Source organism: Struthio camelus, chromosome 3, assembly GCF_040807025.1.
Source record: "Struthio camelus isolate bStrCam1 chromosome 3, bStrCam1.hap1, whole genome shotgun sequence".
NCBI classification, from domain to species: domain Eukaryota; kingdom Metazoa; phylum Chordata; class Aves; order Struthioniformes; family Struthionidae; genus Struthio; species Struthio camelus.
In genome coordinates, this window is record NC_090944.1 from 80,465,518 (window position 1) to 80,490,792 (window position 25,275).

Consider the following 25,275-nt stretch of genomic DNA (forward strand, 5'->3'; position numbering starts at 1 on the left):
CTAGGCAGAAATACCAGTAAAAGCATCCAATCTGTGCAAATTTGGTTTTCCTTTGACATGCAGATGTCAATACTGAAGATATCTGCAAGTTGGAAGGCCAAATATTTATGAGAACTAGTTCCCATAAATCTCAGATTTTGTCATGTTTGAAGCTTCCTTCTAAATAGGAACAGTAAACTTATAAGTGAAAGTCCAGTCTGTGCCTGACAATAAATGAATTTCATCACCTGCTGTGGTAGGAATATGATCCTATCTATGACATATAAATATACTTGAAATTCCAAATTGAATTTTCTAAGTCGGTCTGAGAAGTTTTTCTACTTCCACCAAATTTTGGTTCTTTCAGGGTGGGGGAGAAATCATAGGAGGGTCATGGCTGGTATCACACATGAATATGTGTTTCATAAGTAGTACATGCAATACCATGCACTTTCCTTACTGCAGTGGAACAATGAGTCCTTAAAACAATAAATATTTCTCCAGCAAGTGATCTAACTGGTTAAACCTATAATTTTAATAAAATACAACAAGATTCTGATTCACAATAGCAATGAATCAGCTGCACATTTCCAGTTTCATACTATGATATGATGATACAAAGCTAAAGTAATAAGGATTATTTTAGAAGACTTACTTGCTTTGTCTTTTTAATATAGCTAAACAGTATATATAGTACACAGCAGCTCAGTAATACTATTTTCCACTGCTAATATAGTAGGGATAGCACTTAACTAGGGACCACTACTATTCCAAGTAACTATACATTGACTCAAACCAGTAATAGTTTGCAGTGATAATAAAATGATTTATTGTCTGCATATTTTGTAAGTTACATTCATTCTGAAAAAATAGTAAAGTGTCTTCAGATCTATTTTATATATAAGGAATAGTTTCATCATCAAAGCTACTGACAATCAAATGTAGAATAACCAATGACTTTAGACATCAAACAAATCAAGGGATAGCATTCTTCCGTGCATGCTTTGGCAGCTCCAGAGCATCCAAAACATCATTAAAAGTAAAGGATACATTTTAATGGTTTTAATAGAATTTGTATATTGTGATATATTAAAAATGTGAAAGAAAAAGGAAAGATTCTGTCAAAGATCAAATATTCTGCAATGTTTTTTCATTTCCTCTAATTCTCTGGCAAGCTGCTAGAAAAGCATACCCTTTTGCTCAGGAGCAACCTTCAGAGATCTTTGTAATGCAATTTGTACATGCTTAACACATTCTTTTCCTCATGCTTTTATACTTGTATGAAGTAATCTGGAAAATTATCCATTTGATCAAATAGGTTTATCTAAAGTTGTACTGCACCTAAAATGAGCCAATTAATTAGTAATGATGGGCTCTCTTCAGCTGCACACTCATTTTCAAATGAATTTATTGAAGTAAAGGATTTACAGCATATGGGACTTACACACGTCTCATGAGTTAAGCTGGCATCCATATGTACAGCTTTCAGTAGAGAACTCTAGGGTAATATTTACAATGTAAATATCAACTTTTATTACATAAGAAACAAATATATCACAACTTTCACTTCACAAACATATTTGTTCTGGTTTGATGACTAAAGTCAGCTCTTTGAAATACTATGTGGAACTCAAAAATAACTTGTTCTTGTCATAGACTTTACCAGGTGTCCTTCAGAGGTCCTGAAAAGCAAAGGAGAAAAGTGTTTTTAGAATAGTCATTTTCATAGCTGGTTGCAACATGAAACATAAATGCAGACAAGATGTAGACAAGACCCAAGGCTTGCCAAAATCCTTCGCTGTGCTGGGGACTGGTAAATATGAGCAACCCCCATTGGTGAAGGTAGAGCTATTCACAAGAGTTTAATGTGTGCTACACCCAGCAGCCAGTGTTTGCAGGCTCAGGAAGGACTGAAGGGCTAGGCAAAATGTTACTGCACGTTGGCCCACGGTGCAGAACAGCCCGCAATGAAAGTGACTGTGTTCTTGAAACGGACACCTGAATTCAGGTTGCTCAATACATACCACATCAACAATCTGGCATTTGTGATAAAGTGACCAATAGCTATCAATACTGATGAAAAGATTCACTTATAGGAAATCTGGATCATCAGTAAGGTCCATCAAAAAAGAAAGGAATAAAAATATTTCCAGGAACAGACCATTGACCCACTGGGCCAGTATCCTCTCTTATTTAGTCAATGACAGAAGTTTTAGAAGGTAAAAAATTCAGAAGCAGGTATTTTTTGAATAATCTACCTAGAAAGAATATTTATTTCCTGAATCCCATCACTTATAAGTTGTTTTATTCCTTGAAGCATAAGCAGTTTATGTCCTTTCTAATCTTTTGGATCTTTAGAGAAACTATCACATTTGTGGGAAGAAAAAGAGCATTTTCTTTTGGTCCCTGAAGGAATCAACAACGTGAAGAAATGTAGGGGGGTGCTTTCTTCCAAATATTACTTTCAAGAGTGTACTTTTTTCTTACTTGTAATTCAGATACAACTGAATACCAAAAAACACCTTATCATTAATTTTATAATACACTTTCAAGAATATCCGGTCTGATTCACTTCTGTATTACCCTTTCAATTTTATGCCCCTGAAAGTCCTGTGAAGTAGAGGGACTGTTCTCCGAAGAAATAATAATCTTTATAATTAAAAATGAGTCAATTTGGATTTTATGCTGCAGTGAACACAATAGGTGCATTATTAACAGTTCAATTTAATTAGGAATTTTCAGTAACAGCAATCAGGGGATCACTTAATTATTCTTATTAAAATGATTATTATATTCAGATACAATCCCTACAGAAACACAGTGTTCCACGGAACATAGCTTTCTCCAAGAAGACTCCGCTTTTCTGAGAGGCCACATTTCATGTATGGTTAATCTCATTTGATGGGTAAAGTTAACTAACAGATACCAAGGGTAAAATAAATCTGGACATACCAGTGGGAGGCGGCTCAGCAGCTCATCTACAGAAACATCATCATAGTTTTCTGAAAAGGAAGGTTCAAGAAGTTCTGCTTCATCTCGAAGTTTAGCAGGGTTTAGCTCTTCTTGGCTGTTGCGGATCACAAACAAATTTTATTAACTTCAGAAGAAAAAGCAGGCAAGTGAACAAAGCCTTGTTCTAACTGCAGCAATTGCATCTTTCATTACACTTACATAGAAGTATTTTGAATTACATGTCTAACACTTGTAAAGACATCATATTTAAAAGCAAAAAGCAGTGGTCTCAATGAGTGAGACTACAACAGAATATATGCCCTTCAAAAACATATACTGACACTTTTCGCCTATACGGATTAGGACATATCGTCTTCTTTCTAGGAGTTCTAAATGTTCATTTTAACTATTTGCTCAAAGGTAAATTTTGAACAAATAGTGTGTTTTCCTTATAAAATTGTTGTTCGTGTTCCATAGCTCTGTGGATTCTTCCTTAAGAGGCTTGCTATAAATAAAGGCATTTTAAGAATATGTCAGAAGCTTTTTAACATTTTCAGATGCTAAGTCTCCTCTTTATTCTCTCACTCTAATCTGATTATGATGCCTGTTCTAGTCTGGAAGAAAATGCGGTCTGTATTTTAAAACTGTATTATAAACTATGTTATAAGGTAATTAATGTTCCTTGTCTTTTGCTTGTCCTTTCTGTAGAAGTATGTGGTTATAAATTTTTCTGTCTTAATACGATACAAGTATGGAAAGTATACATATTTGCTTTCTTGTAATACCTTCTTTTTCCAGTTAAAACTGAGTTTAAGTATTTCTTCACGGCCATTTGCTTTCGAAAGCGGCTGTAGTTGTCAGTGAAGACAGCATCAGAGTGGCGTTTGACTGGACTGTCCTGGGAGCTAGCAATATATAACAATTAAAAATAAATAAACACACAATGTGATAAATACACAATCAATGTAAAAGAGGATAGTATTAAAATGAGTGAAACAAACTTTACAATGTTCACTAGCTAAATAAAATCAAATTTTCATTACAGCTTTCATTTCCATCTATGACTTCGGAACTTTCTTTCTTCCCTTGAAAAGAAGTCACTCTGCTGCCATTGTCTACTATGCATTTTAATAACAAGCATCAGATTCTAAGGATCTGCATTCAGTCCTTTGGAAAAACCTTCCACCGACTTCTTTCTCCTAGACAACTTTGTCAGGAACCATGCAAATGTTATTAAAAGAATTCCAGAGTTTGGGCCATAGGAATTTTGCGTGATCAAATGGTGGAGTGTGGATTTCATGATTTCCTCCTATGTGTTCTCATAGCCTAGGTTACTCTTTCTAATAAATTTATTGTAATCTGATTTCTTCTATTTGTGCAAATATATTTTAGTATGATACCAAGGTGCACACCTAAAGCTCACACTTTAAGGCCCTGGTCGTCTTTCCCATTGAACTCAGTGAGGACAGAGCCTGCCTCTGAAAAAATTTAAAGTGCAACATCAAATATTTAGCTGCAAATGTTTGTTTTAAGGAAGTATCAGAAGACAAAATACACCTTCTGAAATCCAAACTTAGAGTCATATTTGTCCATGCATGATCTTGGGAACCTTCAGCTAGTGTGTTCCGCTTTAATGATCTACATTAATTTAGAGCAGATGAGAAATTGGTCCTATATGTTTGGGAACAAAGGCAGTATTGATATAAAAGCTTAGAAACTGCTGAGAGACAAAGGCAGCCTTCAGATAAATGGGTAAAAATGGAAGACCTAATTTTCATTCAGCTTTTGAGAATACGAAGTAGACATTCATAAGAACCGTCATACTGGGTCAGACCAAAGTATCCTGTTAGTCTGTTCCCAAGAGTGTCCAGTAGCTGCTGCTTAGGGATATAAAAACAAGGGAAGCACATAGTGATTCTTCCTAGCATCCTGCAATCATTAGTTTATGGGATTCCTGGTCCCAAAGCTGCATCTGGACCCTTGTCTATGAATACCTCTCTGTTTTTTGCATCTTTCTGTAACACAGATCTCCCAAAGTGCTCTGGCAATAAGTTCTACAGCAGAAAAAATAATTCCTCTTTTTTTGTCACTTTAAATCAATTGTATGTTAATTTCATTCAGTGTCCTCCTGTTTTAATATTTAAGTACTGAATAATCAATCATCTTGTATTACTTTTTGCCATTCATTCACCAAGCTAGCATAGAGACCACCGGAATGTACAATTTAACTAAGCCATTACATTAAAAAAAGCAAATTGGCCAGATTATCACTGTGATATTGCCACTATTTATTATCAGAACTGTGTGCAGTGTCTGCTGCTTTACTCCTCATAGCTGTACAGAAATAGAGAGTCACGAATTCATTTAATAACAAATACCACTTAGTTGTTATATAGGATTTTCAGTTCCCCCATTATTATATTAGTTTCTCTTTCTTTATCTCTAAATTGCAAAAATGAGAAATTAGGTACAGAAGGGTAAAAAACTGCCAATGAAGCCAGCTAGGAAAAGACTCTACCTAATGTAAGTGCCACCTCACCTAACTCGTTTTCTAATAAGCGAATGCAGATATCTCTTCACAGCAACTTTAGCCAAAAGATGGCTGTAGACACTGGTGAAAATTCCATCAGCATGCCTTGCATTTCTGAAATGGACAATAAATAAACTCTACAATGCAACCTGGGTCATATAATTTATTTTCAACTTTCATTTTGTCAACATGCTGCTTTCCTTAAGTTACCTTTTGCACATGAAAAATTAAGCTAACTTCATAAAACAACTTCTAGATTTTCACAATATACTTTTTAGCCCTTCCTTGGAAGTGAATGCACTCGTCATGTCAGAATGGAAGTACAATTAGCTTCTCTGAGGACATCCCTATTGCTATCAATATTCAACCACAGGCCATGTGTTTTATTTGTAACCTGTTCTTCCTTTCCTACATCTCTGACAATCTGAAAGTGTGATTGAACTAAGTGTTGTAAAAGCATTCTCTATTTTTGGCATAATTCAAGCAATATATCATCATTAGTACTTATGATAACAAAAAACTCACCTATCAATAATTCTGGACAGATCAAAATAGAATTTCTCATTTTCAGGTAGTGTGTTCTGCAAAATGTCTGATTCAGACTTTAGTGACCCACGGGCATGGTCAGGTTCACTGGCTCCATCAAATGGCATTCTGCTTCCCAATCTATTGGAGAAGAAAACCATGAAAAATACAGTTAGCTGAGGATATGCAGCATTGTCTGTTTCACTTCAGCTTACATTCAGGTTTGTGTCAAAATGTACATCTACATTCTTCTTTAATCTGTAAGAGATGTTAAAGTAGTCTAGATAAAAATTCTACAACAATCATTTTCAGGTAAAATTCCTACTGAGTGATACAGTAGAGTAACTGACATAACAGGTCTTCTTGCTCTCTAATGAATATGTTCTAGAAATGTATTGTTACTGCAGATAATTAATTCCAATGAAGAGTGCATAACCTATGGCAATTATAACTCAAGTGACAACTGTTAAGCTTTTCATAATAACATGTTTTATATAAACGATGGATGAAATTGCACCCCTCCTCCCATGCAAAGCAAAAATAGCGTCTGTGAAGTACTTACCTTCCAATTAAGACCTAAAAAGGACACTGAAAGAAAGCATGAAATGGTTCTTAGGCCTTTGCTATAGGAAAGTAAATAGACCCTCTAGAACTTCAAATAAAATATGAAGCACAGGCATATATCTCTAATGATTTAAATTAATTTGCTAGTTGCAATTTAATAACTGCTCATAATTAACCTTTTAAAATGTATCACAACAACTGCTCTGTATAAACTAATTTAATACTTCACATTCTCATAGACTTGTTTCTTAATGGTGTGTTTCCTACAATATCAATATGTAATATTTTATCAAGGACAATATTACTGCATAGCAGTAGTTTGGCATCAGATGTTTCTTCTAGTTGCTTTTGCATTCTGTGGAAAACACTAGCCTCCTATCTCAATGGTAAACCACTGCATGTGATGATGGTACACAAAAAGCATACACCAACACTAGGAAAGACTATTGTCATTGTACATTTACAGCCATTACGGATGAATGAGAGCTATTATTACTAGCACTATGCATATATTTGAGGCATATAAGGTTTTGGCTGGGTGAAAACTGTAAAGTTATTGCAGTGTAAATTAAACCAATCCAAGTCACACCTTTTGAAAATAAACCATTATGCTGTATTCCTATATTATTTTCACACTTCCTAAATGTAGAAGGACTCTTGATGCCATCTGATTTCATTTATGTAGACAACTAATACAAATAATAAAAATGCAAACAATTCAAAGTATGTAGCAGTTCCTTTATACCAAAACTACACATTAATGCATACAAATCACTTTCCCTCATTAACAATTTGGAAATTTTTAATATGCTCAATTTTGCCTGTGTATGTGTAAGCTTCTGAAAAGAAATACAGAGCATCCACCTAGCTGAACTGGGAGATAAAGGAGCTTGCCTCCAAGAAAAGCCAAGGCTGTTTTGACAGACATCCATCATGCCCTGGAGCACCTTTTAACATACATCTTTCACGTCATTTATATACAGGGTGGTCAGAGGCATCCAGCTTTTGTGGGGAGCGCTGCTGCTGGTGACCGTGAGCGTTGTGAGGCTTTTGAGGAACAGGTCAGCCGGACACCTGTTGGGTCAGGCTAGGCAAAAGCCTCGGAGCAGAGATTTGGACTCGAGGGCCTCGCGGGGTCCCATCGAGCCTGGGCAAAGGAGCCAACACCCAGTTAATTGGCATCCACCGGGAACGCTGGCCCTGGCTGAAAGAAAGTACTCGCGGGTTGGAAGAGCACAACAAGAGAGCGACGCCCTGAACTTCTCGGCGGCGGGCCGGCGCAGCGGGCCGGCCCCGCAGGGAGCGCGGCGCGGAGCGGCGCGGCCCTTACCGCGGCACGGCGGGGAAGGCGGCCCCCCGCGGGGGCAGCGCCCGGGCCCGCCAGCAGAGCGCGCTCAGCAGGGCGAGGGCGAGGAGGAGCGGGGAGGCGCCGCGGTGCTCCATGGCCGCCACCTGCGGAGGGAAGAGCGCAGCCGTCACCGCCCGAGCCCCGGGCCCCGGGCCCCGGCCCCCGCCGGAGCCCAGGGCTTAGCCGAGGGGACGCGGGGAGCTGGCAGGTCGCCGGGCTGCGGGCGAGCCCCGGCCCGGTGCGCATATAATAATATATATTATTATTACATAATAATAACCTTATTATTATCTGTCTTTTTTAATTGTTAAAAAAGAAGGGTTCCCCACCACCACCACCCCCGCTGCTATCCTGGGCAGTCAGAGCGGCTCTCGGCGATCCGACGGCTGGAGCGCCTTTCCTAAAGGGCCGGGGTGCAGGAGAGGGGGACAGACCCTGCTCAGCGGCGGGGGAGTTGCCGCCTTTTCCCGCGGCGGCAGTGGAGGCAAAGTTACTCACGGAGCCGCTAGTCCGTCGGTGGGGCTGGCTCGGCGGGCGCGGGGCGCTGCGCTGCTGCGGGAGGCGGGGGGAGCCGCGGCCTGCGCCCTGTCCGGCTGCGCGGCTCACGGGGCGGCGGCGGAGGAAGAGGAGGACGAGGAAGAAGAGGAGAGCTCCGTCCCGCCGCACGCTCTGAGCTGCCCGTCGCGCCGCCGCGTTTTATAGCGTTTACACGTTTCTGCTTCCGAAGAAGCAATCACGTTACTGGAGAGACGTCACCCGTCCCTAGGGCATGGTCGCTTTCTGCAGGACAGAGACTTATATTTAATTCATGAGCAGCCGCGCACCCTACTTCTCCCTCCCTCCCCCCCCCTCCTCCCCCCCTCCCCCCGTTATTTGATTTATATTAATGAGTGAGTTTTGCGGGAGCAAGGCTCCGTCGGCGGCGCCGGTTCCGCCTCGCAAGGCAGAAGGGGAGCATCCGGCTGCGGGGGGGCGCAGCTGCCCCCGGCCCGCAGGCAGGGCAGCCGGCAGGGGAGGTGGCTGCGCTGCCGGGGTGCCTCGCTGCGGAGCGGCTCGCCGGTGTTTTCGGGCTCTGCCGGTGCCTCTCGGTCCCCGGCTCATCGCCGTCCCAGCTCGGAGCCCCCCGGGCTCTTGCAAAGCCCCTGGCCAGCCCGCCGCGGTGCACCGCCTAAGCACACGGCGGGTAAACTGAGGAGTAGGACTAAAAGACAAAATCTTTCGATGAGCTAGTTTGGTTTCTAGATCGTCGTAGGGTGTTTAACAGCCGTGGCTTTTCCATTTGAAATGTATGTGTTCATGGGAAACAAACCAGCCCCCCCTCCCCCCCCCACCGCCAGTCCCAAGTTACTGAAACTCTAGGTGCTTGTTAACAGTTCAGCTAACCCAACTGGTGTTACAGGCTGCGCTGGCAGTGCCGGGACTGAGGCTGCAGCTCCTTTTCAACTCAGCGCCCAGAAGAGCAATGAGCACGGAGCGGGCTAGCTCATCCAAATTTGTCTCACGCCTAGACCTCGGGGTTGGAATCACTGCCACAGCAAAGGAGCATCATTTACTTTCAAGCCTTCGGCTTTCGCCTTGGAGTTTTTCCTGCCTCAGAGAGATCAGTGGGCACGAAGGGAAAGAAACACGGGGAAACAAGGCATGGGACCCACGGACTGTGCCGCCAGGGTAGGGGTGTTCCTGCAAGCACCTGCTCTGGGCCTGACCCAGCCCTGAAACACCAACGAATCACAGCAAGAACTAATTTCAGCTACAAAGGTCATTATACTTATTTCTTTCTGTTTCTGCTTGAGCTTTTTCATATCTCTAGTCTCCTACTCAGTAGGTAACCACTGTACAAAATCCATGCAAACGATTTCACCATTTCCCCTTACTTCTAATAAGTTTCTCTGTTTCATATTTCACCAAAGGTTAGGCAGGCTCAACAGCAAAGATTCTGTGATGCTTAATCACATTTTCTAATTCAGTTACATAAAAATTAAGTGAATTAGATTAAAAATGCCTGGAAATTTGTTTCTCGGATGACAGCTGTGACTAAAACCAGAGTTCCTGCAGTAGTCTAATTTCAGGAAATTTTCCCCTTGTTACTACATGACTCGAGGTCGAAGAAGCAATTCTGCTCTGGTATGGCAAGATGAGCATCAGTAGCACCGAATTGCCCTCGCTCCTAGTCAGTCTTTCCTCACAAATATCCCAGCTAGGGTTTACAGGCGTTGTGCTGCATGCTAGAGCTGGTAAAGTTAGATGAGCTTAACCGAAGTGCTTGAAAGGAGAGAAGTGGAGAAATCTGGCTTGTGGGTGGCATGTTTAAGAGCTGCACAAAGATGTGCTGCTCTGGAGCTGCAAAGCCCGCAGCTGCTTTGCCTCGAGTGGTGGACAGGGCTGGCAGAGGTTTCTCACGCACGGGAGGGCGAGGGGGCACTGTGCGCCGGTGGCCGCGGGACTGGAGCCAGAGCGGCTCCCCGCACCCCGACCCCGCGCCCTGGCTCCACTGCTGCGCAGCACCTGCCTCCCCCAGAGGATGCTGCATGTGGGGGCTGCGCTCCAGTACGGGAAAAACCAGAGCGCAGTCTGTGACCGGGACCAGAGAGGGAGGAGAAAAGTTCTCACTCGGCATATCTTGGCTAGCTGAGCCAGGGAAGCGGGAGTGTCGTCCCGCTGGGAGTGAGGAGGGGATGTGTGGGCTACTGAGATGTCTGCTGTTAGTCGCTGTGTATGTGCTGTATAGGAGGCTGCAGTGCCTTGAGAAACTGAACTGCACTGCCAACAACAGTTGGAGAATCACTTTTTAATCGGCACTTATTTACCATTACTGGTAAATCTGATTTGTCATAGCTTTGTTTAGCCTTTTCACAGTTAGTAAACCAGATTGGACAAGGAAGTAACATGGTGTTAGGGATGGGTAAGATGGCCCACTAGAACATCTCTAGAGGTGGCAGAACTCCTGAAAGAACTCTCCTCTCCAGAGCCTCTTTAACGATCTGAGCAATCTTTAGTGTTTTTATTCTTGCAGCACCTTCTTTTCCCTATTCTACAGATGGGAAACTGAGTCACAGAGAGGTTAAGTGAATTCTTCTATACAGGAAATCTCTGCTGGAGCTTTGGGATAATCCAAATCTCCCAAGCACTTTTCGATTGCACTAACAATTGACTGTATTTCCCTTCAAGACCATGCTGCACTCAACCTCTCCTGCTCTTGAAGCAAGCCACAATGAGCTGAAGAGCAACAGATGCTGCCTCCTCCTTTCTCCTTAGTCCTCCCTCCCATTTCTCAAGAGGGCTTTCACCAAGGGAGGTCTTTTGGGGACAACTGAGAAATGTTGAGGCTGGCAATCCAAATTCTACTCTTTCACTTTCACAGAGTTTTTTTGCTGAATCCCCACATACTTCCACATCATTTGGAGATGTTTTGATGAGAGCAAGTCACTAAAAAGAAAAAAAAGTCTTTATAAAGAGACATCTGGAGGTAAAGCCCCTTACTGTAGGAGTCCTGAGTGAGCCCTCTAAGATTTAGGTTGACTGATAGTTTTAGGGTTGTAACTCCTGCCATCTTCTACGGACAAAAACTCTACCATTTCAAAGAAGCATCACCTGGACAACAGTAGCACTTGGAAGCTTCTCCAGGATAGTATTTGGGCACAGGCAACTTTGGGGAAGGCAAGTATTTTGCAGTGGCTGTCCCAGGAATCCTGTTGCATAACACTACAGCTCTCCATTGACTGACCTTTTTATCTTTGGTCTATGTTATTAAGCATCTTTTGGCTACTCTTCCCCTTTACTTTATTTTCTTTATCTTTTGACTTAAGTGAAACAGGGTTATAATCATAAAATGGGCAATATTTGGGAATGATGGAAACCCCATTTAACAAGACTGAGCAAACAGCAGAAGCTTGTCTGAAAGCTTATCTCACCATTTGTGTGAAAATGTGTGTGACGTATATACAAATCCAGTATGACCTGAAATAGCTACATCGTTCTGGGAAAAGAGATGTGTAAGTTTTCAGGTTTGTTTGTTAGATTTGATTATTATTTTTAGCATATAAAACCAGTGAAATTGTGGACTAAAAAACTGTTAGAGACAAATCCTTAGATGAGGGAAATCTGCTTAGTTTCACTGAGGACATGAGCATTTACCAGTTATATCATGTAATTATATTTTAAAGAGAGAAATTACATCAGCAATAAAATATACTTTCACTTTGAAAAAAAAAGAGAAAAAAAAAGAATAAAAGACCGTTGTTTTAGGGCTTGCATATAATATAAGACAAGGAAACGTCTACTGACTCATGAGCTCTGTATCACAAGTCATTGGATTCTCAGAATCTCCCTTGTGCATTACAGCTCATGTTCCTGTGGATGAGTTCAGAAACTGTACCTTTGATCCCACAGCCATATTACATTGATCCATGATTGTTAGAGCTTATAGAGCAGATTGATGGAGCACTACTCTTCAGCTGCTAACAGAACAACTTTTCTGACTTCCGCAAAAGATACAATAGAAGAGATGTCAAGAAACTGTACAATAAGAGTGAAAAAAAAACTCGATAAAACGTCATGAGTTATCTGCCCTTCTCTAATCCTTCAGTGCCATGATTAATACTCCAGTTTATCCTCTCAGCATCCTGTTAACTTACTTGGTCCCACTCTCCCACAAACATTTATATTCCTCAATACCACCTGGTCGGAAAAATGGATGGGGTCGCTTGCTGAAACTTGTTCCAGCCATCCCAGTTCTCTCTGCAGCTATCTCTGAACGCTTCCAAAGAGAAATAAAGAGAAAGCCAATCAGTCTTTCTTTCAGATAAGTTTCATTTCAACTGCACAATCCTCATTCCATTGTACCTTTAGCTTTAGTCAATTGACTAATGCAGACTCAGAAAAGTGATAGTAAATAGAATAAAACACAGACAAATATCTTATAATTGAATACTCACGACTCCCCTCCTGCAGCAGAAACATTCAAGGGAGGAGTGTTTGTCTGCTCTGTTAGCAGGCCACAACGGGGTCATGCAGGTGGAACAGGAGAGCCTTCATTTCCTCTCTCCCCAGTCCTGAGCCCTGTTCTCAAGTCAAAAGTGTGGCTCCTCAGAGTTCAGTCAGTAACTGGATTAAACTCCTAGAATAAGTAAAGCATAATAGCAAATATGCCTGCTATGTACAACACTGTTGTACAAGTCTCTCCTGTTCTAGACGATACCTTTGCCTGATGACTCTGAGTGGGTTAACAATTAGGACAGCATTCAAAACCACTACAGCACTTGGATTATGCCCATAATCCGCAGCCGTGCTTCCACCTCTTGCATTAGTATGTGTTGACATATTGTTAACACAAACTCCTCTGCCTTTAACATATTGATGATACTTGATTAAAACTTCCCAGTGGATAGCATGGTGAGCAAAAGCAGGAGAGCTGCTGACCCCAGTAGTATTCCCAAGTGTCCTTTTCCCTTGTCTATCATGCCGTCTAGGAAAAGTATTACTGCTTGTGGTTTAACTCTGTGTTTTCATATCCTCCACTCCTTACCCCAAGTTCAGCCTCAGCTTCTCACAAAGACCCAAAACTGTTTGGGATAGTTCTTTCGCTAGTGTGTATGCTGATTGGCATCTGCTTGAACTACTTCCATGTTGATCCTGTTCATGGTATATGGCTGTCCTAGAAGCTTCAGTCCAAACTCATTCCCATTTTTTGGTGAGAATGCGATGTTTTTGTCATCATCCTCTCACAGTACCAGACACACATCTTCTGCACTCATTCCCTGTTAAGATCCGTAATTATTTAAACTTTAACAATGGTTTAATACTTCTGCTTTTCTTTCTACAGAATCAGCCTTTAATGGTTCAGCCTAACCTACTTCAATGATTTCATTCACCTCAACCCTGGAAAACAGAGTGGTAATACAAAGCTTGTTAGGAAGGCAGAGTGGTTTGTGATTTGGTCGTGTTGGGAGTTCTTTGTTTTTAACAAGCTATCTGAAATATATCCTATTCCTATCATCACTGTTGTGATCTTCACCTTCAGCAAAGGATCAAGATGATACTCTCATTTACCAGAAGTATGTGTTGCCTCCTCCTGCAGCTGCCCCAGCCTATCCCTCTTCTCTGCAAATTTAAAATTGTCTCTGTAAAGGTCAAGAACGTATGTCTTCAAGATGCTACAGCATTCAGAGTCAGCTTCCCATCCATTTGCAGCTAAATCAAAACAACACATTTTGCTTTCATAGTGTTTTGAAGTTTTTTGAATAAGTTAAGACTTTTCCATACAGCACTGGATTTTGTACAGTGAACCTTTGAGAAATCACTTTAATTTTAGCAATATAATAACATATGTAAGTTTAGATCCAGATATTAAGAAGTGCCTTTCAAATCTGCATGCCTACATTTTTCTCATGCTTTCCTGACTGCTACCTGTACTATGTAATACCTTACAGAAGTCCTTTTGCCTCTAACTGTATAAAATGGAAATCCCTCTGGAATCCCTTTAGGTTACCTGATAAAAGTAAAACCTGCCTCAGTGGAGCTCAAAAGCCAGAAAGTAAGCCTGGGAGCAAACATGCCCAAGGCACCTTATGTTAGCCTGATTCACTGTTGCCACCAACCTTATGGAGTGTGGCTGTAAGTTCATCAAAAGCCTGGACAATCTGAGAAGATAATGATGCTCCTGGCTGGAAGCACATCCCCAGAGTTGAGTTGTTAAAAGTCATTTTTGCCTTCCTGCCTGCTTTCTGTACTGACTGAGGGGGAAAAAAAAGTACTTAAGAATTTGGTCCACTTACAGATTTATAATTGTATGATTGAAATCTTGGATGTGATGCGTACCATAACATCTGTGATGAAAGGACTGTGTATATACTATTGATTTGATTTGCGTATACACTATTTCCTGTGCATAGTACAAAATCCTGGTTCTAGAGTGTGCACATGGCCAAATTGTTTCTTTATTTCCTAGTGAATTTGCTACTATTGCAGTGCCTAGGAGCTTGCAAGAGCAGACATAACATCTTAGGATACAGAAAAATCTCCACCAGTCTGGTTGGAAGGCACATCTTAAAGATGCTAATTGTGTCAGGATAACTTTATCCCTTGAACTGACCTAAGCATCACAAGTTCTTTGTTTACTGAGCTGAAAAAAGCAACAATTTAAAAGTTAAGGCAGAAACGAACTAAAAATGCTTCAGTCTCAAGCAATTACCACTATTGTCTTCTTGAAAAAAGAGCTGAGAGAAGTTTTCTAAAATTGTCCATGTGTATAAAGGCCATAGTGCAACGTGCTGTCTTTGAACACTGCTCTAAGCCTAATGTACATTATTATGCCTGAGAAAATCTATATTCATACTTAGTTCCCATGAAGGAGCCACTGAGAAGAAATTATCAACCTATTAGTTTATCTTCCTTAATAAATTATATAATTTGGATTTACTCTTTTCAATATTATTTCAAATTCAATTTTTTTATGTAGTTCTCATAGACAAGAAAGATACAGTTCCAATAAGGTTTATCAACTAGTTTATCAACTCCACAGGTCACTAGAATAAACAATAAACTCCTACATCTTGTTTAATTGGCTTCTTGGTCAACACATCAATGGCTCATTATCCCTTTTGTCCTGCTTAAAACATTAAGAATATTCTAGTGAACACAGCACCACAGTTAATATATTCCACTTTATTAACTGCACAGAAATAGATCCAATACTAATAGAATTCTAAAGGATTTTGGGAGTCGGTGAAGACTGTCACAAAGATTAAAAAATGAATAGGTAGAGTAATACCTTTGATAGCTATCATATGCACTGTTATCATATGTTACACCAGTGTAACATTCACAGGTGCTGAAGCAACTTATGCAGTGTTTTCATTTCTATGGAATGATAATACTGAAATGTTGCTAACTGCTGGTTAGTGATAAGCTTAAACTAAGCCCTGGACCTTAGTAACTTGAAATTCAGTAATCTTCATACTCAAATTGTAATAAAGCATGACTATAAATTATTGATCTAAATGGGAATTTTATTCCTTAGCACTCTGGATCAATGACCTCGTTACATCAACAGCTGCACAATAAAAATAACTGTATTTCCACTGTAATCTTCCAGCATGTGACTGGAGATTTTTAATTTTGTAGTAGCAGACAACTGCTCCATATGAGCTTTAAGTACAATTCCATCTCACCAGGTCACAGACAATTTTTTGTCTTACTTGAGACATTTTCTGTTCTGATCAAGAAATATTTCAGTATTGATTCCAATCCTCTTGTAGGGTATGCCAAGAATTCCAGTGAACTTCTCCGTGACCATATTTTCCAGTGTGTTGTCCAGTGCATCTGCTACTCTTTGGCAGTAGTTTCCGTCATGCTAACACAGCTCATGGGAAAGACACAAATGAGAAACTCTATTATTCAAACTTGCATTTATTGGTCGTACTCCCTTCTCCATCCCCTGGAAATGTATATCAAAGTTAGAAGTTACGTTTCAAAAAAAAAAAAAAAAAGAAGAAGAAGAATATCACAAGATGAGAGTCCAGGGTATTTCTGAAAATGGTCTAGATCCAGCTAGAAGGTGTCTAGAGCACTGGGCATGAAAGGCATGATTAGATATCCAAAGCATCTGTATGGGATGTGGAAAATAGTTTTGCATTTTTTGTCATCATGAGGATGGACTAGAGCGTAAGTGTTTTGGAGGTCTACTTTCATAAACATATCCTCTCAACACTCTTCTTAATGACAGGCAAGAACATCAAAATTCAGTTTAAAGTTCCTTCTTTTTTTCCAGGAAAACTTGATTGGGCTATTGATAAGACCTTGATGCACAAGTGAAGCTTTCTGGTAAGGTTCTCATACAGGTATTCTTTCAAGGCCTTGATTCTTGATTTAAGAAAGGAGTAAATCCTTCTAAAGGAAAACTTAGCCTGAGATTATATATCCAGTTAAACATTCAAAAGGACAAGTGCAATCATAGATGTCACTATTTTTTTCTAAAAGACATCAGGAACAGTATCAGATTGCTCTAACTCACTTAAGCTTCAGAGCAACTCTCACAGAATAATTGTTCATTGGCTTAGAACTGGATTTTATTGACCGTGACCTGCTGAGAAGCTATGTTTAAATCAAACTTAAGTGGTCTGCCACAGAAAGATACAGCCAGACTGATAGCAACTAAAATGGCGATACGGAATGGATGAACTGAGCTAGTCTTCCTAGTTTCTTATTGGTCTGGGTCAACACTCAGAGAGCACATTTTTGTGATTGAGGTTAAATTGCTTCTACCAACAAGAAAACCAATCTGGGTGTCTGTTTGCATTGTAGAGAATTCTATAAATTTGGCAAATTGGATATACATGAAAGACTAGAGATGACTGACACAAAACACTAACCATGACTGCAGATTGTGTTAGCGATTCACAGAGGGGTAGTATTTGCACTTGTTGGTGGAATTAACTTCATACTGACAAAATGTATAATGGCAGGATAGAGGGTTTGACTGGCAGACTTGAACTTAGAAAACCTTCCCATTGAGACTTATTCTTGATTTTGTGTCTGTTGCCACTGACATGATGCTAGAGGTGTTTGCTATTACCTGCATAAACTTCTTAGGTTAGGGTCATGGTAAACCAAGTTAACCAGTCAGAAGCTGAATGTTACACAGGGTGTGGAAAGTGCAGGAAAGTTCATTTGCCATAGGCATTCTTCCTCATTCTTGTTTCAAGAGATGCTCTCAGGTTTCTTCTGTCTGCATCAGCTCACCTGGGAGAATTCCTGCAGGGAGTTTTTGAGAATAACTAGAATTTCACATCGAAAGGAGAGATGATTTTCTACAGACACTAAATGAGCCTTGTCTTTTTGAATACTGGATTCAAAAAGGCCTTTTGGGGTGCAGGGGAAGCAGGATAGTTGAATCAAACACATTTACCCTTCTCTCAGATCTTGAAAGAAATAGATAGAATAGTAGAGCTACTTTGTCAAGAGAGTGGGTGGCATGAGCTGAGGCCAGATCTGTAGCCCTGTCTTGGCTTCTGTTCTGTGAACCACATCCTGAACATCATGGCTCCAAAAGCCCATCCTTATGACAACCTGGGGTCCCAGCATCAGTGGCTGAGCAAGGTCAAGGATTAGCCTTTCCCAAGGGGCAACAGATCCCGTGTTTCTCAGCCTAACTGACAACTCTCTAACAAGGAGAACCTGACTGATTGTCAGCATAGGAGCTGAAGAACTTGTTAATGTTTAGCCTAGTCATTTTTTAGTTATAGCTATTTGCTGTGTACACACTACTCAGTAAATAGCTGTATATATTTATAAAGTGGCTTATCATTCTGCTTGCACACAGTAAAAGATGCCAAAATAAAAGTGCTTTAATAGTGGAAAGGTTACAAGATCACTCGGACGTGCATGCCACGTACAGAAGTAAGTATCTGAAAATAGGCCATAAACAGGAATCACTAAAACAATTCCAGAATCCTTCCTGCCTTGTCCTCCCAGCCAGCTCAAGATGAGGCTGAACCAGAACCAAGGTCTCCCAGGATTTATCAGAATAGAAGGCATTTTGTCAATTTCTGACGTATTCTAGAGGCAGAATAGAGGCTAGAGACAATCTTTTTATAACCCTGTAAGAGCTTGTCCTGCTGGAGACAGTTTGTCTTCAGATAGTCTTGAGTGGAAGCAAGATTGCTGCAGTGCTGGCCTCAGCTGCCAAAGGAGATATTGGCTTTTTTATGCCAGTACTGGATTGGCTCAGTTTGCTCAGCTTTGCTTTCTAATGCCAGCTTTAAAAAACCCCCCTAAATGGTGCCCAAAAGTGATCTTTAGTAGAGTGAGTCCCTGGAAAACTTTTTATTCTTTCCTGCTGTCATCCTATTTCATAGAAAAGTCATCCAGAGAGATGAGAGGAGATGATGTGATATTCTGTGAAAACCACCGCTGTCAAACAACAGAAATGATGAGACTCAAACAAAGGTTTGATTCGGGAGTTCCTAATCCTGTTCTCATGTCAAATAATAGAAAGGAATGGCCAAACACTGGTTCACCAGGCCCTCCATTGTCAGACCCTCACGTATCTGCCTAAGGGTGCTCCTTACATCCACACTGAACGTTTTACATGCTCAAACACTGGGGAGGTGAGGTGAGGGAAACGGTCATCTATTTTCACGAAGAGGAAACTTTCTGTAAGCAGAATTCACTCAGTAGGTGTAAATTATACTCTTAAATTAGGCACTGGAATTGTGTGGTTTATGGAATTATATACTGGTTCAGCAGGTTTATTAAGCATGTGAGCAATCCCACTGTAGTCACTAGTAGAGCAAAAATAGATTGTACTGTCAATGGTCAGTCAGAGCATTCAGAGTATTAAGGGTAAGTGTAAGCCAGTCTGCTTTGCCGGACTGGGCCTGTGTACCAAGACTGTCAACTGTGTGGCTAGCACACCTTGTTTGCAAGTCTACCCCTAAGGAGCAGCAACATTTAATACAGTACATTTTTTACTATTTTTTACTTTGCTATTTTGATATAATAGTAACCAAACAGTTAGCCCTGAAAGTTTTTCATCACTAGTAACTCAGTTTCTGAATACAATGTCAATCTAAACAAGAGTGTGTGAAACATTTACAGTCTGTTTTTAAATGTCTTGTAATGCCCAGCCTTGGAAGCAGCTTTTAAATCACCTGTTTCGTGTCAAACAGGCATGAAAGAAGGAGGAACACTTATTTATTTCTTCTGTGATCCTAGTAAGTATATTTAAATGTGCTTGATGATATCTAGGACTCTATGTTGTGCAGTATTAAGAATTTATCAGAAACTTTATCAAACAGTATGTGACTCTTGTGGGTTGCCTGAAGTTATATTAAGATTTTGAACTGATCTTGTCCTGGTCATTCTACTTTAGAACTTTCCACATATACTTAAAGACAAAATTAAAAGGGGGTGGAAAGATATCTGTTGAACAGAAGGATGAAATGTTGGCTCTAGGAGAAGATAAGAGACATTTATTTTACCCTCTCATTCCATACCTTTGATTGTTATAGTAAAAACTATACTTTTAAATGTCGAGCCTTCTGTACTCATAAAATGTCTGTGAGAAGATGTGCAGAAGTATGTACCTTGTTATGGGCTCAGGCGTTACTGAATTAGGAGAAACACTTTCAGGATCGCTGTCAGAAGATTAAACACTAACACTTTGAACTACTTTGCAAAATCATGGCAAATTGGCCATACTCTAACTTAGCGAGGACTTTGTGAGGAGCCGCAGCATGTCTCAGAGAGCTGGGAGAGAAGGGAAGAGGAACTTTTCAACATGGCTTACTGCCCAGGTTTGACTTCCCTCACAGAGAGGCTAACATATGGCTATCCTAATTGCACTGGAAACCTTCATAATCCATGCTAATAGAATAATAAACAAGGGTTTAACACAAGACATTTATAACATCTTGGGCAGACTTAATAAAATATGAAGAATTTAATACAAATAGTCAATGTTTTCACTAAATGACAAAATTTCCAAAGACTGCTCAGTCTAGGCATTGTATATAAGGCTTTTTCACGTTTTTACACTTCTAGTCCACAACAGTCTAGTCCACCAGCCCTTCTATATGAAGACAAAGAATATACATAGAGAAATACTTTGTGATCATTTAATGAAGGGCTGAGCCATACCTGCATGCATGTTAGCTTGGTCATTTCCTATTCTGAAGTGCTTAACCTTAGTTTCAAAAATGGTTAAATGGCATAGGAATACATTCAATGTTCAACTTTATTTTCAAAATTCAATGCCTAGGAGCATTTAGACACTTGGAAGCATTTTATTTAGTGGGTATATGAGCACTCAAAATATATTCTGGAGTGTGCAGGAATTTGTGTAAGAGTCAGTCTCATGTTACCCAGAATGTTCCAAAACATCTGTGGCATGAATTAGTATATTGTCAATTGGTAAGAATTTTGCTGTCATTAAGTAGCGATAAAAAAATGTGTGCAACTTTTCAGAACATCTGTCCAAGGGATTACAGAAAAAAAAAAAACAACAGTGCTTTGATGCTGGCAAACTAGTGCTGGAGGGCTTATCCTATGCAACCCAATCAGTTCCTCTAACTGATTCTCTGGATAACAAACTCATCTTTTCTATTGCTTGGCAGAACAACAAAAGAAAGGGAGAGAGTGAAGACCTGTGTATTTTTATCATCATACTTATCCATAGAGAGGGAGAGCTGGAACTTAATGCTGAACTAAATACAGAAGCGCTAAATGAGAAATATAAAATTTTACAACCCCTCTAGAAAAAGTCTAAAAGAGATTCTTCCCTCTTTCCAAAAATAACTTTAAAAGATCACTAGGAGATATAGAATAGGAACAGAGCATGGGCAGAGAATGTGCCGCCTCTGTGCCTCTCCAGTGTGCTTCTACTCAAATCCTAGACAGGTCAGTCTAGAGGCCGAGGATTAGTCCTGCTTCAGTGCACGCCTGATCATCGGTATCTTCTTCATGCATGTACAAAAGAATGTAAGTTACTACCAGCTGTGATGTGCACACCTGTCAAGTAGCAACAGGATGGTGCCATCACCTCGCATGTGTAGTCATCAAAGTGCTGCCATAAAATAAAGTGGATCAGTATTGATGTAGGTCTGTCCTGGTCTAGATATGAGTGATTTTGCATCCTAGTGCCTTTCAGTACTGTCCATAGTCACAGAAACATCAACTGTGTCCTAAATCATTGAATCCAATTTCCTGCTATCTCAGGCCCATCACTCTGTACAATCCCTTTCATGATTAATCTACTTTTGTTTAAAAAATCTCTTTACTCTAAAATAGTGCAACTGCTCTTTAACATCCCTCAGAAGAAAACCACTTGATTCCGTGGCTAAATAGATAAAAGCATGTCTCTGTCGCGTGACATCACTGAGGAGGCAGACAGACAACATGCTTACAGAAATATCCCCACTGTGTACTCCGTGCCCTTCAGACGATGGCCACCATCATGTAGTAACGTTGTCAGAAATCTAGTGGGAGCCAAAAGTTTCCATAAAAGCTAAAAGGAGATATGAGACATGCCAGCCAGACTTCTCTGTCAAATTGCTTCCTCAGACAGTAAATTGCTGGGGGTAGAAGCTATTCTTCTAGAATTGGCTATTCTTCCAGGCACGGCCAACCTAGCACAATGGGATCAGAGATCCTCAATGGGACTGCTAATGCTGCTACAGTAGAGGGCAGAAAATTCAGCAGGAAAAGTCTTCCCTTTCTTGTATGGACTAGTTCAAGAAGAGCCCTTGGCAGCAGCAGTCCCCCTCTGGCCTGCTGAAAACTGTCTAGCCCAGCTGGATGAGAAGTACCAAGGAAATTATAGTCAGTGTTGATATTTCAACTGAAAAAAAGTGATTAGGATCTTGTCATCCTTGCTAATGTTTAAAAAGTTAAATAAATAATTCCTCACAGAGTCATACAGCAATTCCAAACATTCACCTCTTTTGAAAAATCACTTTCATTAAGATGCCCAAATAAAGATACAAATATTTTACCTGATTTTTAAAACTGGCTAATAAGGCTGATTTCTGGAATTCTCATCCTCTGTTCCATGAAGTTTTATCAGCAGTATTTTCCTTAATCTACTTTGGACATGGCAGAGGTAAATTTCCAATTAGTATTTTCTTTCTTTTTTTCCAGAAGCCGTACTGCATCATAGGCATCACCTAATTTCATAAAGTGCCTATAGGTCAGGGTCTGGCATGTGTCATATTGTTTGTGAGTGGATATTTCCAGTAAATGTAGTTTTCAGTTTATACTTAAGAGTGGATGTTGATATGACTCAAAAACTTCATGGTAAATTGCAAGTGAACTTTAAAAATTTGATTTGTCAAAGATAATGTATGTTCAGAGTGTTAAAGTATTATAATTAGCAGCTGTCTGAATAGGTGATCAGAAGTTCTTCAGTAAGGAAAGGTCAAGGAATGCAGCAGAAGCTACTTTTGTAAATGCTGTGGAACATGATCAGTCTCATACAGACAGCAGTTTAGTTATGTCTTCTGTATGAAATTAAAATCGGACTAATAGCTTTTGTGCACATGGACAGTAATAGAATAGAGTTTGTCTTCACAAGAAGAAGGAGTTCTGTTCACTTCAGGATAATGTGTCAGGATATCTGGAGGTGGATTAAAGCTCTACCAATAACGTCTGGTAGACGTCAATAACGCGTGAATCTGGGCACAACCTTTAATCTTATTTTTCACTGCCTTTTACTGTAAAGATGTATTATATACAAAATTATTACGAGGCTTAATTCATTGCCTGTAGTTGTTTTGAATCTTTTTGCAGAAATGCATTTTTAATTATTGAGTTCTTCTTTCCAGTTTTTAAAATTGAAATAAAAGTCTGGATACGACTATTACAATGAGCTAGTATAATCTGCATATCGCATACCAAGTGATTCTTGAATCCCATGGTTGAATTTGGAATTTATTCATACAACGTGCTTTGGTCCTAATGCAATAAAATGTGCACATGTCTATTTAAGCATGAATCACATAGTGAGTGCCGATGTGCTTAAAGCAAGGATTTGCTCGAACAATTTGTGGATTGAAGTGAAAGTACTTGGAAACCAGAGAATTTGAAATCTGGAAACACAATCATTTGTGAAACATTTGTAATGCTTTTAAGTGGTGGAAAACCTACTACATCACTTGATCACCTTGGTGTAAGAATAGTTCATTCCTCTTACTTTAAGAAAATCTGATCCTTATATTAATTGTTTCAGTTTCTACTTCTAACCCTTGAATGGTGTTCTCCTATATCAAAATTTGAAGCTGAATTCATATAACATTTTCAACTTCAGTGCATCTCCCCACAGCAGCAGAGGAAGGGCCAACTTCTCATTCACACTTTCCAACTGTATCGGCTTGCAGAGTTAAAGATAATATCCTTCCCTTTAAAATATCTCTTATAGAAGTCAATGCATTTGTCTTTAAGGAAAAACATGAGATGGAGATTATAACATCTGACTTTATTTCACATTCTGAAGCTTCCAGAGTGCTTGCAAAATATTCATTTCAGTCACTGTCTAAACTGTTAATTAGGTATCTGACAGCCATATTAGCTATGCATCAAACAATCTGTGCTTTTAATCTCCCTAATCTAGGAGACATAAAAATATTTTTTTCATATCCAGTGCAGATTTCAGGAGGAAAAAAATACAGTACGTTTAAGCTTACCTTTCTACATTGCTTACTAAATATAGTGTAATACAAGTAGTAATATGCTGTGGAAAAGTTCTACTGTAATGTAATATGCATTTATAAACTAGGAGTAAAAATTTACTCATCTAAAATGATTTCATTGTCCAGGAACAAACACTTTTGGCCAGCTTGGTGCATATGGTAGACCAAGTTGTCTCTTCAAACAGCCCACCAAATTCAATAAGCAAAGTGAGCAGACTTGGATTCTGTTTTCTGTAGGCATTTTAGAATAAATGGCATCAACTATTCCAGAGCTACTACACTGTGAAAGTACTTATGAATGCAATAAATTTTACCAAACTGAATAAAACTCTAAATGAAAAAATATTATTAATAAATGCAATAACACAACTTTTTTTCTCCGGAAGACCATTGTTGTAGGTCCATAGGCCACTACAGCCAAAGGGTTTCACACTTTTATCAGCTGGCCCTTAATATACCAGAACCCATACTGTCAGCAATGAAATGTAAACTCTGTAAATGGTTATTCTTCTATCAGTGACATGTATTTTTCTAAAAGGGAAAATGTTGCACACTAAAAATAGAACAGCAAAAGCCTGTCAGTAGTTAAGTGCAAGCTTGTTTGCCTTTACAATAAGGAGTACTTGCAGTTTACAATAAGTAACGCTTGTAGCTCAATGTTTGTAGCAATATTTGCAAATGAAAAGATATCAGGCTGGAAGCTTACATTTAAGAGGTCGATACTAGCGCTACATGAGGGATGCTGAACTTTGGAAAGGTATGCGTGCTGTCCAACCACTGAAAGCCTGGAAGGTAAGATATAAAGCATTGTACGTGTTCTTGAAAGCTGCTGAATCCTTATCACTGCCAGAGTACAGGTAGGAACTCAGGCTCCGAACAGAGGCACAGGAGCGCCCCCCGCCCTCCCCCCCCCCCCCAGAGGATCAGGAGCACGGCAGCTAGTGATTGCCTGCTTTTATAAGGCTAAGAGGCTTATTTGTAAGCGAGGGATAGGACTGTTCCTCTGCTTGTGAAAATTCTTTTCCCTTCATTTCAACATTTGAACAAAACATTTAACGGGAAAATGATCCAATAAGATTTAAATCAGGCCTCATTCGTCTGCGCTCTTTCCAAATCCTTAACATCTCACAGCAGCGCAATTGGTCTCTACTAAGTTGGGGGTTAGGTTGACATAATGGACATGTACATGTACAACA

The 25,275-nt window shown here is 40.0% G+C and overlaps 1 protein-coding gene across 1 annotated transcript; it reads right to left on the reverse strand.

Moving 5' to 3' along the window:
- Nucleotides 1-820: 820 nt before the first annotated feature.
- VIP (vasoactive intestinal peptide) lies at nucleotides 821-18,113 on the reverse strand. Its single transcript, XM_068938683.1, has 12 exons — nucleotides 17,470-18,113; nucleotides 16,094-16,257; nucleotides 13,947-14,087; nucleotides 12,833-13,014; nucleotides 12,533-12,654; nucleotides 8,397-8,678; nucleotides 7,881-8,002; nucleotides 5,987-6,127; nucleotides 5,471-5,575; nucleotides 3,717-3,836; nucleotides 2,932-3,046; nucleotides 821-1,661 (listed from the first exon to the last, which is right to left on the reverse strand). Exons 7-12 carry the CDS (start codon nucleotides 7,991-7,993, stop codon nucleotides 1,653-1,655), a joined length of 603 nt encoding a protein of 200 aa, XP_068794784.1. The 5' UTR covers nucleotides 7,994-8,002; nucleotides 8,397-8,678; nucleotides 12,533-12,654; nucleotides 12,833-13,014; nucleotides 13,947-14,087; nucleotides 16,094-16,257; nucleotides 17,470-18,113; the 3' UTR covers nucleotides 821-1,652.
- Nucleotides 18,114-25,275: the final 7,162 nt, after the last annotated feature.

Bases quoted from the DNA above. Each gene is read 5' to 3' on its own strand.
- VIP (XM_068938683.1), bottom strand. From the start codon at position 7,993: ATGGAGCACCGCGGCGCCTCCCCGCTCCTCCTCGCCCTCGCCCTGCTG. The intron at 6,128-7,880 runs GTAAGGGCCGCG...CTTCTCCAATAG, and splicing joins GCCTTCCCCGCCGTGCCGCG to ATTGGGAAGCAGAATGCCAT. The intron at 3,837-5,470 runs GTGAGGTGGCAC...ATATATTGCTAG, and splicing joins CTTATTAGAAAACGAGTTAG to CTCCCAGGACAGTCCAGTCA.